Source organism: Leptosomus discolor, chromosome 19 (assembly GCF_034619465.1).
Source record: "Leptosomus discolor isolate bLepDis1 chromosome 19, bLepDis1.hap2, whole genome shotgun sequence".
Classification (NCBI taxonomy): Eukaryota; Metazoa; Chordata; class Aves; order Leptosomiformes; family Leptosomidae; genus Leptosomus; species Leptosomus discolor.
This window is the reverse complement of record NC_141409.1, coordinates 9,108,742-9,123,104: the sequence shown is the minus strand read 5'-3', so window position 1 is coordinate 9,123,104 and position 14,363 is coordinate 9,108,742. Positions and strand designations below refer to the sequence as shown.

Genomic DNA, 14,363 nt, shown 5'->3' with positions numbered 1-14,363 from the left:
CAGCTGTAGGAACCACTTGGTGCTTTGGTAACGTGGGCAGGTGACACTTTGGCTTGGGCACAAGGTCTCCTCACCCGGGATCGGCAGAGAGAGAGAAAATCAGAGCTGGGCTGTCATGTCCAATTACATTTTTCTCTGGGTGACCTCTGGTTCCATAACACAATTTTTATTATTTGACTTTGGAATATTGATTTTGATTTCCTTTTTTGATTCATTTTTGTTTCACTCCTTCCTGCGGGGAGTGACTTGGATCACCTTCAACTTCTGCTTGCTCTGTAGCGTGAGGCAGGAAGGGTCACTTGTCCATGGAAAACGACCTGGAATAAACCCAAGGAATTAAAGAGTGCTTGTGTATGAGCTGGGTTTGCTTCTGATGCTCTGAATTGGGCCCCTCCACCCTGAATATTCCTCCTGAATAACCCCAGGTTATGTGGTGACTTGTCTCCCTCTCCAGGAGGTCCTTCACAGAGGTGGACGTGAACGGCACTGCGGTGCAGCAGCTCTGCGCGTCGAGTTGCTCTGATCTTTGTGGGCAGCAGGACCGGCTTCTGATCAAAAGGGAGGATGTCCATCTCCTTGTGTCCCGTCTTCACCAGTGACCTCTAATGATGCTTCAGATGAAGGAAAAATTCGGTTGTACCAGGCAGGGTCTGAGGTGAATTTCCCACAGAGCTGATGCACCCAGCAGCCTGTGCCATGATACGACAAATCTCCCTCTCCTCCTGTGCTCGGTGCACAGAGGTTGGTCAAGGCCTGCAAGAGCCGGTGGCCACTGGCTGTGGGCAAACACACGGGTGCTGCTTTCAGTGGGTTGAGTCACTTCTCTTTCTGTTTTGCTGCCAGTGGACCACTGCGACACTGGGAAGCGCTGCCCAGCCCATCCCCTGTGTGACAGCAGCAGCTGGTGGTCTGAGAAAAATCTTCACATTTTCTTTTCTTTTTTGGGTTTTTTTTTTTGTTTTTTTTCCATGTAGTTCTGTGGCTCCAGCTCCAGTGCCTGTCTACAGCCTCTGCAACACAGCAGCACTAGCTGACGTTCAAGCCATCCTACAGACATGGACCTGGGACCATCTGCATCTCCGGGAAGGCGCCCTCAGAAACGGCAGGCGGAAAGGACTGCCCAGGCTATACTGTCCCTTGGGCTCTGAAAGTGAAAAGGGGGTCTTCCCACCTTTCCTGTCCTCACCAACACGGACCCCAGAGCCAGAAGGTAACCCACAGCACACGAGTCAGGCCAGGCTCCAGAGTCCCTGCTCGGAGCTGCTTTTGCTCTTCAGGGACAGCAAGGATGGACGCATGATTTGGTCAGCAAAGTCAGCAGCTGAGCTCCAACCATGCACAGCAAAGGTCTTCATTGAATTACCTGCCACTAAAATAATGAATAAACCCCAAGAGGATGAGCTATTGACGCGAACCTCCATGCGTAGTGAGGTGAAAGGGCAGCCAGATGCCTGACCACTAGCAAAGTGCTGACAGAAACACCTTGGGGTACCAGATGGCTTGTTAGCCTCTCCCTTCGGTGTTAGTCAATGTATATTTTTGTGGTGATTCACACACTCATTTTTCCACTGTGAAACATAGTCCCCAGTAGAGGGATAAGATTAAGTCAGAGAAGGAACCTTTATAGCCTTTTCTCCTTCCACCCTCACCTTCCTAATTACTTTAAACATACAAGGGGGCTGTCAAAAGTTGTTACTCTCTCTCTCACTCTCTCTCTCTCTCTCTCTCTCTCTCTCTCTCTCTCTCTCTCTCTCTCTCTCTCTCTCTCAGTTTTTCTTTTTAATAATCTCAAGGCCTGGAGTTCTTCTCAGCCTTCCTCCTCAGATCCACCTCATCCTCCTGTGGCAGTGTGACACCAACAGTTTTTTCCTTTTTTCCTTCCTTCAACAAAAGACTGAGAGGGACATCAAAAAGCTTCACTTTAAGCTGCCACTTTAACAGATCTGAAAGTGCAATTTTTAAATTTTTTTTTGGTTAAACAACCTAGCCCCAGTGACCTAAGCATCGCTGGGTCTCTGCCCTCCTGCCCACGTGGCTGGCTGTGTTTTACAGATGGGGACCCCTGAAAGAGTGAGCAACACATCACAAGCAGCCAAAGGATCTGTTGGTCTTGGACTCCTGAAGTCAGCGATGAGGCTGAGGCAGGGGGTCTGCGGCTGCAGAGCTTGAGGGGGGGCTAGGCAGCACGGGGGGGATCTGGGCCGAGATTTTCCATGTTTGGTTTTGGCACCTCATCCCTTTCAGAGATATGTATGGGGAACATAAAAAAAAAAAAAAAAAAAAAAAAAAAAGAAAAACCAAAAGTGTGTGACCAAGCAGAGAAGGTACCAAGGTGTTCCAGGGTTGGGATGTCCCCCCTGCAGACAGGGATGAGCCCCCTCACTGCCCGCTCTGGTGTCTCCCTGTCTCCCGGCCCCCCTTTTCTGAGCTCGGATGCAGAAAGGACTCGGAGGTCAGTGTGCACCTTCCGTGGGCATCCTCACGGCTGCTTCCTCGGGATAACCAGTGCCGGGATTTTTGCCGCCTCCTTGCACCGGAGGGTTTGCCTTGCTCAGGCTTGCGGCGGGTGCAGGGGGGTGTCACCGCGGCGGACCCCCCCCCCCCCCCCAGCCCCATGTGCCGGCATATGCTGCCCTCTAGAGTCAGCACCCAAACTTCCCTTTTTTGAAAGGAAAAAACGGGTAGAAAGCAAGTCCTGTCAATCATGTGTCAGAGTGGCTGAACTAGAGAAAACCCCATACACACAGTGTGGGGGTGCGGGGTGAGAGACCGCAACGACAGGGGGGCATCAGCGGGGGTAAACCACATCTCCACCTGCCCCATCCACCCGGACCACCATCTTTCCGAGTAATAACCTGTCTCTCACTCCAGTACATAGAGCTCCGGAGTCTGTCCTGCAGCTGGGACCACCGGGCAGGTTCTGTTAGCTGTTGCACCGAAAAAACCCTGCAGAACACTGAGGCTGCCTCAAGGAGGTGAAAGCGGGGATGTAGCCGAAAGTAAGGTCTCCCCTTTGTGCTTTTTGGCTCATGTGAAGCTTGATGCAGCCCACATCACGTGTATATTTTTCCAGGGAACTGACAGAAAACCCTGTCCTTGCCTACTTCAGCTACCAGCTCTGTCCCCTGCTGCATCGCTCCTCTGAGTCTCTCACCCAGAGCCTGTCCCCCGCGATCATGCTGTTTTCTCCTTCCCTGAACAATTCCTCTCCTCCCCCATATACTGGCATCTCCCTACTATTTTTTCCACCACTGAAGACCTCAGAGGAGTTGCATCCCTTAACAGGAGGTGAGAATCTTGCCTTTTTGCTTTAGTTGTTTCCACTACATTTTTTTTCACCTCTTCCCGGTTGCAAAGCTTTCCACCCTCAGGGCTGAGCACGTGTGGTGGCAGGGGCACATCGGGTCACTGTGGTGTATCTGTCACTTGGGAATCCTCGTGCATATTGAATAAGGTCTTTACAGGGAGCTGGTTGTGTCTTTTAACCGAATTGCAGCCACACTGACCAGCAACGTTAGCAAGGCCAGTGCTGGTCCAGAAGCCATCGTGTGCGAAGGTAGTTGGCTAAATTGCATTTCCCTATGTAATCCCAGTTATTCCCTGCTACTGAAACCCACTTGGACAGCTGTGTTTGGGGGTGAACAGCCTCTGTCTCCTGACATTTCTGCAGGGACAGGCATTACATCGCCGCAGCCCTGGTCCCACAAGCCGGAGGAGAGCAGGAGAGCAAAGGCTGGGGTGGCAGGAAGCCGCCCGGGAGAGAGGAATGGCACTAGAGGGCAGGAGAGCTCTTTTCTAATTGCACATCTCAACAATTTTGTTGGCATTTCTTGCACAATTTCCCCCGTTCCGTGGGTCAGTCGTAAAGTTCAGTGACTCATTGCAGGAAATGACCCTGTGGGGCTGCAGTTTATGTCTGCTGGCTTTCCCTGGCTGCTGGCGAGGCTGAAGCAGGCTCAATCGGGAGACTGACCGTCCGCTGTTGCTGGCAGGTTTGCTGCCAGGTAGTTTCTCCCAGGAAAGAAGCATGTAGGAAAGGAGGCTTCAGTTATTGCCCCTCCCCGGCTTTGCATGCCTCCTGCTGCTAGGTGAACTTTAGCCCTGCACTGTCGTCTGGGAGCAGAGCAGGTATCCGCATTGGTAGCAGGACCCAACGTACTCTTCTCCTCTTCAGCATCGGCACCTGAAAAGTTGGCTCTTTGCAGGGTGCTTCAGAATCGCTCCCTCTGGAAGGTAACCAGCCACCGTCATCCCCTCTCCTCTCTCCCCAGCTTGCAGCGAGAACCATCCCCACAGGATCTCACGCTGCTCTGTATCAGCATGGAAAGTCACGTCTCTCTTCACAGCTCTCCCGCCGCCCTCCTGGCCCCGGCTCTGTCCAGGACAACACACACACACGGATGCAATCAGCTCTGGGGCATTTTTCCACAGCAGATTCAATGGGATATTGAGAATCATCAGGTTTTCCTGGCACTGTGAGTTATGTCTTAATGCAGAAAGCACAAGAGAAACTCCAGCATCCCCCGAAGGCGACGCATCACGGGCAGAATGGGGCTTTTTATATCCAAAACTAGGAAAAGACCTTCCAGTTTAGTAGCTGTTCTGTTCGTATCGCACATTATTGCACACACGCTCCTTCTTCCTTGTCTCAGTCTGAAAAGGGAGGGTGTAAGAGTAGCAGCTTCTTACTTCATCTGTCTGCTTCCTGCGCGTACTCACAGTCGGGTCTGCTCGCATTAGCATCACCCGCTCCGGCTCCTAGTTACTGTCGCCTGCTAATACGAGTGAGTCAGCACGGCTCAGCGTGGCTACGAGACAGACACCTTTACACTTGTGCGAGTAAGAGAAGAATCTGTCTCCAAATCTTTTTTGTTTAGGTTTATTAAGCAAATGCATGCTGGAACTCTCCACAAGCCCCTTGGAAAAAAAAAAAATAATGAGAGAAAAATGCGTACTTTCCCTCTTATTCCTCCTATAGCTTGTGCCCAGCCCCAGGTGTGTGAGACGTTTGAACAACGTGATAAAGTCACTTTAAAAGTTGTGTGTGAAGCTTACAAAAATAGCAGCCTCGTGAATGATTTATTTGATACAGGGGGAAGTAAACAGCCTCTGGCGGCTCACCGGGCTTCAGAGATTTATTGGCTCGTAGGCTCGTAGCACAGGGCGCTACCTGCAAGTCAAGGCACTGCTGTGACATTTGTCCCTCATTAAGCCGTAGAAATGAGTTCATTTTCAAATAGGACGGTAATCCTTTCACTGCTGCCTGGGGCCACCCTCACCAGCTCCGCTGTCGCTTCCCGCTAGAGGGAACCCGCTTCTCCCCAGGGAGCAGGTCGCCGTCCCGGGCTCGGAGGGAAACCCAGGGCGGGGTGGCAAGCCCAGAGCCGGGGGTGGAAGGCGGCCGGGATCTGGAGCTCCAGGGCTCCCAGCAGCGATGCGGGGCACCGCGGGATCCCCATCAGCCGGGGCTGCCGTGGGTTTGGGGTGTTTATAGGGTGCTGTGAGGATGCTCTGCGGCACCAGCACAGCTCTCCCGGCGGGGTTAAAAAAAAAAACACGTCGGGGAACAAATCCCACCCTCGCTCCCCTTCGGTTAAATGGAATTTGGCTGCTGACTCCTCCAGGGGAAAGGCTCTGCCGTAGCAGCAAATTCGGAAAAACGCAGCGCGCCCGGGAGGCCTGACCAGTGTTCTGCAGGGCCGGGAGCGCCCGCGGGACGTGCCCCGGGCAGCACAGGACCCTGCTCGTCCCAAACCCGCGTCCAGAGGACGGACGTTTGGGGGAAAACCTCTGTCCTTCGGGTTTCCCCCACCCCCTCGGTGGAGGCCCGGGGAGAGGAGCAGGGCCCACAGCCGCCCTGTGGTGCTCCGCGGCCCCACCAGCCGCCCGCCTCCCGCTCCTTGCCCCGCCGCGCTGACAGCCCCGCGGCCACAGGCGGGGGTTTCCCAGGGGACGCCGCCCGCCCTCGCCGCGGCCCTGCCCGTCCCCTCTCAGCGCTCCCGGGGGCGCCGCCCGTCCCCGCCGCCCCTGAAGCGCCGCCGGTCCCTGACGGGACCCCCTGAGGCGGCGCCGACGCTGAGCCCCCGGGCCCGCCCGGCGATACGCGGGGACGCTGCCCGCGGCCCTGCCCGCCCCGCCCGGCGGCCCGTGGCGGCGGTTCCCCGGCGCGGCCGGCAGGCGGCGCTGCGTCCCGGGGCGGCGCGTGTGCGTGTGCGGCGGGAGCCCCCGGGCCGCCTCTTCCCCTCGCGGCCCGGCGGAGCGGGCGGGGGGCGGGCGCTGCCTGCGCCGCCGCCGCCGCCGCCGAGCGCCACAGGCCGCCGCCGCAGCGCCTCTCCCGGATCGCGGCCGGCCCAACCGGCAGCAGGCGGGAGGGAGGCGGCGGCGGCTGGCCAGCCAGCCAGCCCCGCTCCGCGGCCGCTCAGCCGGTTACCTGCGAGGCTGGGCCTGAGCGCCGAGCCCGGCTCCGACATGTCCGGCAAGATCGAGAAAGCAGGTGAGCGGGCCGGACGCCGCGGGAGGCCCGGTGGGGAGCCCGCCGGGGTGGCCGCGTTCGCCGCCCTCCCCTCAGCACCGCCTCGCCGCCGCCGCGGCCCGCCGGAGCTGCCGGCCGCGGGCCTGGCGCGGCCCGGCGGGGCTGGGGGAGGCGGGAAGGGGCTCCCCCCCCGGCTCCTCCCGCGCCCGGCGGGTTTCGGCGCCCCGGGCCGGCGGGAGGCTGCTGTCAGGGCGGCGTGGGGCCTGGGCCGGGGCCGGGGCTGGGCCCGGGGAGCGGCGGGGGGGATGCTCTGCCCGGTGCCCCCGCCGCCGCGCTGCCAGCGGCTGGTCCTGGACTGCTCGGGCGCCGTCTGGGTCGGGCTTTTTGTCCTCTCCTCCGCTTTTTCCTTTTTTCCTTCCCTTTCCCCCCCCCCCCCCCCCCCCCCCGTGTTTTGCTTTTTTTTTAATATATTTTCCTGCACCCCTGCCGTCCTTTCCGTGTAGCAAAGCATCAGCAAAGCCGGGGCGCTGCAACGCTTTGGGGCCTACACGCAATGATTAATTGCAACTTCTCCAACTTTCCTCTTCTGGTGTTTGTGCAAGATCAGAAAAGATGAGTCCGTGGGTAAATGTCGGAGGGAACTTGCTAATTTTTTCCTGTCTCTTGCAAAGCTCTCCCCTCTGCCTGGGGTGCTCGCCTAGAGCCAGAGCCGAGGGAGGCTGCTGAGATCTCTTCTGCTCTCACAAGGAAACGCTCAAGCACGGATCGTATTGTCTCTCTGTGCTTCTGGAGTCGTGTCTGGATCTCAGTTGTCACTTTAGATGGTTGAATGCCCCTGTTTTTCTGTGTAGTGGGAGTAGTATGTTTAAAGATTCAATTAGTGTTTTGCAAATCAAGCAGTGAAGTTATTTCATTTAATTATGTTGCATTTAATTAGCAGAGAAAAAAATCAATGCTGTTTTGTATTTTCTGTTGTAAGGAATAACTAGGCAGTTTCCTGCTGGGGAGCGCAGGGTAGCAGTCTGAGTCGGGATGTGTGAGTACAGCGTTTAGGCTTTCCAGGGCAGCAGCCACCAATTTAGGAAAGATTCCTCTTTCAAAGGAGTAAAGTTGGTAGCAGTGCTTTCTGGTTTTGATCATTCGTTCCTGGTTTGTTCTGGCTTCTGCACTGCACTGTAGATGAATGCGTTCTCCTGTGATACGGGTTCTGGAGCGGCCTCCAGGGATAAGCAGACTGGCTGCCTGGCAGCCGGCTTTTAAGTGCAGTCCGTAGGCACGTTTCCAGCTCTTAGCGCTGAGTTGCTGTCTAACAAGTGTGCATCACATCATGGGACAAATGTTATTCCAGAAATATCATAGGTTAATCTGATGCACGATCCCTTACATAGTATGGCAATGTAACGCTTTGCTTTGGGATTCTGGCTATGTCTTTTCAATGCTTACTGGCATATCGCTGCAACTGTTCGTTGGGGAAGCGGGTGACGGAGTAAGGAAGGTGTTAGCAGCGTATATAGACCCGGGGCCAGCTCTAAAATAATTGCCACTTGTTTATGCTAGAGGTGAATTTGGCTTGGGATTTTAGTAAATGCTGATAGCGCTGTAGACAGTCATTACAGATGTATAAATAAGTGATCACGTTTTGTTTATTCGCGTGCAGTAAATAACCCTGTGAGAATAGTAAATATAACTCCACACCAGCGAAGCAGCGTGAAGAGTTCAAACACGGGAAGATGACTCTGTAGACACACACAAACGCAGTGCGGTTCCATAAACAGTAGAACAGAAAGGCCAAAAATACCGTACAAAAATCATACGCTGCGCAACCTAGAGACCTGACCTTGCAACACACTGAACTCCCATTGAAGAACTCAAGACATCATGCAGGAGCCGTCCCCAGGTCAGTGCTGTAAATGTACAGATTTGAAGGTGCAATGGGTGAAGCCTCGATGCGGAGGCGTTCTTTCTAGTGGGTGTGTGTGTCGTAGCGATGATTTGCTGAACAAGAGAAACTGTAAATCTGGGAAACTGTCCTCTTTTAACTGCTTGTATTTTCATTTCTTTAAGAAGGGTATTTAAAAAAAAAAAAAAAAAGTCAGTCCAAATATAAACTGGAGGAGAAGAGACGGGGAAGGGGAGGGAAGGAGGGCTGGAAGCCAGCTGTTTAGTGCAGCACAGTCTTGATCACTGTTTCTGAGTGTTTGAACTTCTGATTGACACAAACAGTTTGGTTAATAGCGTCACGGAATAAACACTGTCTGTAATACCGCAGTAATTCTGGGATAATATTTGTCAAAATGTATACAGTAGCAGAACAAAGGATACGGAGCCCTGAAACAAATGCTGTGAGGTCTAAGGTCTGCGTATTTGTGTACATTTGAATTTGTGTTTTTCTTATGGGAACGGAAATACATGCAAACCCCATTATGTTGTAAATAAAATAGTCTGTTGCCTGATAACAAGCCATCTTGACAAACTTCAGAGCAGGCTTGGGCTTTGGTTTGCCTCTCATGTCCAGCTAGTCAGGCTGCTGGGCGAAAAAGTGTTACCTTATAGGGTTAGATCCCTAGAGACCTTGCATACATCTGCTCACTGGGTCCTTAAATGAAACACCTTGTTGGCATTTAATAAAAAACAATAATAAATGATTAGGGATAACAGCTACCGTCTTGTCCACCAAGGAAGAGCAGACAAGGCTCCCTCTGGAGCCTCTCAGTACTGCTGTTTAATCAACAGAAGGGTCACTGTAGAGCAATTCAGAGTGCTGCTTTGGAGCGAAGGGGAGCCATCTGGTCATGTAGAATAAGACGGTATATTTTGTTTTCACTAGTACTGGACCCCCTGTTTTGTTAGGCTCTAGCCAGGAGACTTCCAAATACTTTTTTCAAAGCAGAACCCTCCTTGACTTGAAGAGAAAGTGGCATCCGACGTTGGTTTTTCTGTGTTCTAGAACTGTGACTTTTCATCTTCCCTTTCCAAAAATATCTGCTGGCACCCTGGGTAGTCTTATAGTTTCAATCTAAAATCCAAAATAGGGATGCCAAGAAAAAGTGGAGAAGGTCACAGATTCTCGTTGGGTTTCCTGTTACCATGGCAATACATGAATTCCTGTATTTATTTACCTGATGGATTACATGCTCCAGGGAGTTGGACTATACTGCATCAATTCAGGGAGAATAAGGGAGCAGCTAGACACCATCAGGTCTGAAACAAAAGCTCTTCCGTGAAGCAGGTCCATTCAAGAATGCCCTTTATTAAAAGCAAAGAACATACGGGTGCCATACTTTGAAGGTTTGTTCTGCTTGATGATTTCAATCTTAATCTCGTAATTTCTTGCAGGGTTTACATATCCCATGTAAGCTTTTTCAATAGCTGTCTGCTGAAGCTTGTTTGCGATAGCTGTTTCAAGCGTTAGCTACCCGGAGTGCAGTCAGTTATCTCTGTTCTGCTCAGGACTCAACTGGATGTATTTGTTCCCGGCAGACTGAAAATGCTGTTGTCCTCCCCTTTTACTCATAAGTGTTTGCCTGATAAGCAAATTTACCTCTGAAGTCTCATCCTTTAGTATTGGTGGTATAAACATCTGGGGGGAATCGCAGAAGAACTCTATTCTTAAGGAAAATGGCAAAATAGAAGAAACAATTCAGGAGGCCAGATTATTCCCATCTTTACAGGAACTTAATGTTTGTCCAGAGTCCTCGACGCCAATTTACACGATTCTGAATTGTTCATCTGTGACTCTTTTTGCATTAATGTGAAGTTTCCCAGGGATTTTATTTTGGGGGAGTGTATATTTTGAACTGTCATCATCTCTTGGATCATTCTCTTTGTCCAAGTTATGCTTAGGTGAGTCACTAGGCAGAACTCTTTCTCAGTTCAGTTGTGCATTCACCACTGTACCGTGTTCTTCAGTGCAAGTGAGGGCTTTCAACTTAGAAGTTTTGCAGCTGACCAGTGTAAGTGCTGCCCTACTGGTGGTTTTCAGGCAAAGTGAAAATTCCCTGTGAAACGTCTTGTCCTGGAATCTGAAAACGAAACTCTCTAAAGACTCACTTTATAACCCTAAAGGCAATTCAGGTCCAATTCTTCCTTACTTGGTCTTTTAGTACCTACCACATTTCCTACTATACGCTGCTCAGACAGTGACATCACACGTGTGTTTTATTGTAACTTGTTTAAAAAGCATCAACAATTCAGTCTAGTTTTGTGTAGAGGCAAAAAACAGGTACAAGATGATCATTACTTAGGGATTCCTACAAAATGGCACAAAGAGCAGAATTTTGCATTTTTTGTAAAAGTCATCACAGGCTTGACAGGTGCTCTGTTGCATAGCTTCAAGGCTGGAGCGTTCAGAAATGTTGCTTGCGGGATAACTGCTGCAAGATTGAGATGGTCGTAGCAGTTGTAAGAAGGAAGTGGACAAGGAGTGGAGAAAAAAGACAGCTGAAGTCTACTGGAATGTGAAGCAGCTGGGTTGTGCCTTAGTCAGTGAAAAAGCAGAAACTGGAAACAATTGCTAAATTTATTTTCAGTGCAAGCAGCCGTTTTCCTTGAACCGCAATGACTAAATATATCAATTGGTGTGATTTTTATGTGGTGGTAACTCTTACTGGCTCTTGCTAACCTCCTGGCAAGCAGAGGGATGGGTGGAAGTTCACTGTCAGTCAAGTTCATAACACAAATGTCCCTCATCTCGGTCTGTTGCTTCACTTGCAGAGAACATTTCCTATTTGTAAGGGATGTGTAGGCTGTCAGCATGGCTTTACTTGTGCAGTGTGTTGCACGAGTGGAAGAAACCTGGGTATTTGTTTCTAGGGAAGGGAATCAATCCATAACTGCTTTTTCAGGTTTCCCTCGGGTTTTGTTCATCTTTTTGGAGGTTTTGAATTGTGGTTGGTACCTCAGCTGGTTTTCTAATAACTCTGTCTGTAAGTGCAGATAGACTCTGATGCAAAGGTGTGGGTCTTTTTAAAAAAATATACATTAGTGCCTTACTTATTCTGAAGTTGAAACCCTGTGGGTAGGATTGGCAAAATGAGCTTTGCTCTTGACTTACAAATCCTTTGAAAGGAGAACATGCAATTCAGAAGCTTACAGCATCTTAACTGCAAGTGGAGGAACATGAAGTGTTAACTTTCTAGAGTTTATCCTAAAGAAACAAGAGAGATGTTATGCCTTTCCTTGGCAGAGGCTTTTGACAGCTAATCAGATTTAATTCAAGCACTCAATCATTATGCGTGTTACAGATGTCTAGGTAGTTCTCAGGTGGGCTACTGCGAGGTGGTAGCTGGAATTGTTTGTTACCATAGCATCAGATTTGGAAGATCCTTGTACCCCAGCAAAGGTAAGATGATAGAGAGCATCTCCTGTCTTTGTGCCAGATAAAACTCCAGAAACTGTGTAATATATTAAAAACAACAAATTACATGTCAGAGCTACAGGTAAGGTGATTTAATACCCTTCTTCCTCTCTCCTGCTCCTCGCCACTCCCATCATTTTGCATAGTTTGGATACATGCAGAGGATGTCGCTCATTCAATTTTCCAAGGCAAATCGTCCTTGGAACGTCCCAAACGTTTTTCCGCTGAAATGAAGAGATCTGGAGTTTTGGGGTCTTTGGCCAGTTTGCAAAGCTATTGACCTCTGTGTACTGTTGCTTAGCAGTGAAATGGATCCTTCCGATCTGTATTCTTCCTGTGGAGACTTGACATTATCCGGAGAAAAACCTGTGCATGAAGATGGAGCCTTCAGCTTCCCAAATTTGTGATAGAGTAGGCTCTTCTCTCTGAAAGCAACTGAAAATTTAATGTACTCTTAAGTGCCTGACTATTTGGGAAACTCTGCTTTGGTGTTACTTCTGTCTTTATTCACCTTAGCAAACTGTAGTATTCAACCATTGTCATGAAAGCAGTATGGAAGGAGTATTAAAATCATGTAGCTATTGAAGAATATCAGCTTTGTTATTTGTCAGCTTTGTCTAAATAACCAAAGCCTGGCTTTCATGGTGTATGGTTGAGAAATAGTGGAGAACATAATGGGATGAGGGGATGGTAGTAGAGAAAATCTTGTTGTTCCTGATCAGTGCTTTAGTAGAGATCAGAGAAGTGAGAGCTGGTTGGCAGAAAAGTAGATTTATTCACCTTTGCAAGTTTGAATTTGCAGCCCCAGAGCTCCAAGGTGTATAAAAAGGTGGCCAGAGAAGGAAAAAGGGCCATCACAAGGGGAGCTGTTGATGGAATGGTTGGAAAGACCGGAAAAGGAGTGAGAGGATGCACAGCCCACAGAGGTTGGAAGAGGAGGGGATGATGGGTGAAGTTGCGTGCAAGTAGAGCAGATAGGAAGAGACATCACTGGATGACAAAAAGGGAAAGCGGGGAAGGAGGAGGCTCCCGGCAGCGTTCAGAGGAGTCTGTTCCAAGGCAAAGAGACAGAAGATGAATTTCAGCAATCCAGAAAAGCTGCAGGAATCCTGCAGGTTGGGACGTGCTGCCAAAGGAATGTTCTGCAGTTCTGCTATTCACGTTGCTGCAGCCTGACAAATTGACAGCTGTATTACCTGACCCATAGCATCCACTCTTAAAAATACATTTCCGATCTCTTCTTGTGGTGCGTGACATTGATACTGATAGAGCAAACAGTTTGGTCTGTGTGAGAGAGCAATGATGTCCTCACATACTCAGTGAAGCAGCCTGAGAAGGGTGATGGATCAGATTATTGGTCTCCTTTTCTTTGCATTGCATGTTTCAGTTAAAACTCTTCAGCTTTGAAACAGCCTCTTGATGTTAAATCTGTTTGCTGCTTTAGTTGCTACCACAGCTCACCACCCCTGGCGTTTGTGAGATGTTTTCATGTCGAGAGCAAGGAAGAAGTGAACAGAAGCAAGTGTAAGAAAGAGATGGTCTGTATCAGAGCGTTTGCATACTTAGTGTTGTGGGGGACACGACAGGGACAGTATTTGGGAGAATCAGTTCTCCTACACTTGCTTGCTGTTTTATCGTGTTAGGAGAGTAGTCTAAAAGACCTGAGAACTGACAAGAGCTGGATGGAGATTCTAAGCCTTGGCTAGCATTTTAGTTTCACGTTTCTTTCATTTTTTTGGTTCCCCTTCTATACCAGTAAGAGGATAGATGGAACATGGGTGGCACCTGAAGAAGAGGTTTCCTAATCATGGGGCTGAGGCTCTTGGAGTTAAGCAAATTCATGTTTCGCATTATCTTGCTTTACCTGGGTGACAGGCTCTGCTGCTTTGTATAGAGCTTTTCTGGTGTCGTGAAAATACTGTGCATTTTGTGATTCCAGTTAACGTCGTGATGTGGCCATCAGTGCCTGTAAGGAAACACTAATTCATTATTCTGCCGAGGGAGAAAGGTTAAAGCTTGCTTGCACTCTCATGCTCTCATTCTTTCTCTCTGAAGGCTGCATCTGGGGATGCCCTTTGTTGCCTACTTAACATACTCACTGAACCAGTCCCATTTATATTCTAAACAAGATCTTTAATTTCATCCCTCACATTTACAAAAATCTTGGGTTTTGAAAGAAAATAGATGTGAATGTTCTTTTTAGGCTTCTGGAAATAAAAAAAAAAATCAGTAGAGGTTAAAAGCAAAGAACAGTTACCCGTAGCTGGTAAAGTTGGAGTAAGCAGATGCTGCAACTTGGTTGGTTGATTAATTTTACCAAGAGACTGAGTATGTAGTTCTGTATCTGTTAAGCTGTAGTTTGCAGGTAGTCTTTAATAATTAAAATGGGAGCAAAAGGAGCGTGATCACAGTGTATAGCATGCATTGTTTTATCCCCTAGCTTTTGATGTTTTTATTGTGCTTCTCAGTGTACCAATCTGTCCTGTCCATAGTGCCCAAGAGGTGGTAAAATAGCCTCAGGAGTTAATTCCATAT

At 49.8% G+C, this 14,363-nt stretch overlaps 1 protein-coding gene across 1 annotated transcript in view; it reads left to right on the top strand.

Moving 5' to 3' along the window:
* The first annotated feature begins 6,468 nt into the window (after positions 1 to 6,468).
* RAPGEF1 (Rap guanine nucleotide exchange factor 1) overlaps positions 6,469 to 14,363 on the top strand; it is an 85,149-nt gene continuing 77,254 nt past the window's right edge. The window contains exon 1 of the mRNA XM_086475582.1: positions 6,469 to 6,493. Coding sequence (XP_086331708.1) covers positions 6,469 to 6,493 — 25 coding nt within the window. The remainder of the gene's footprint in view (positions 6,494 to 14,363) is intronic.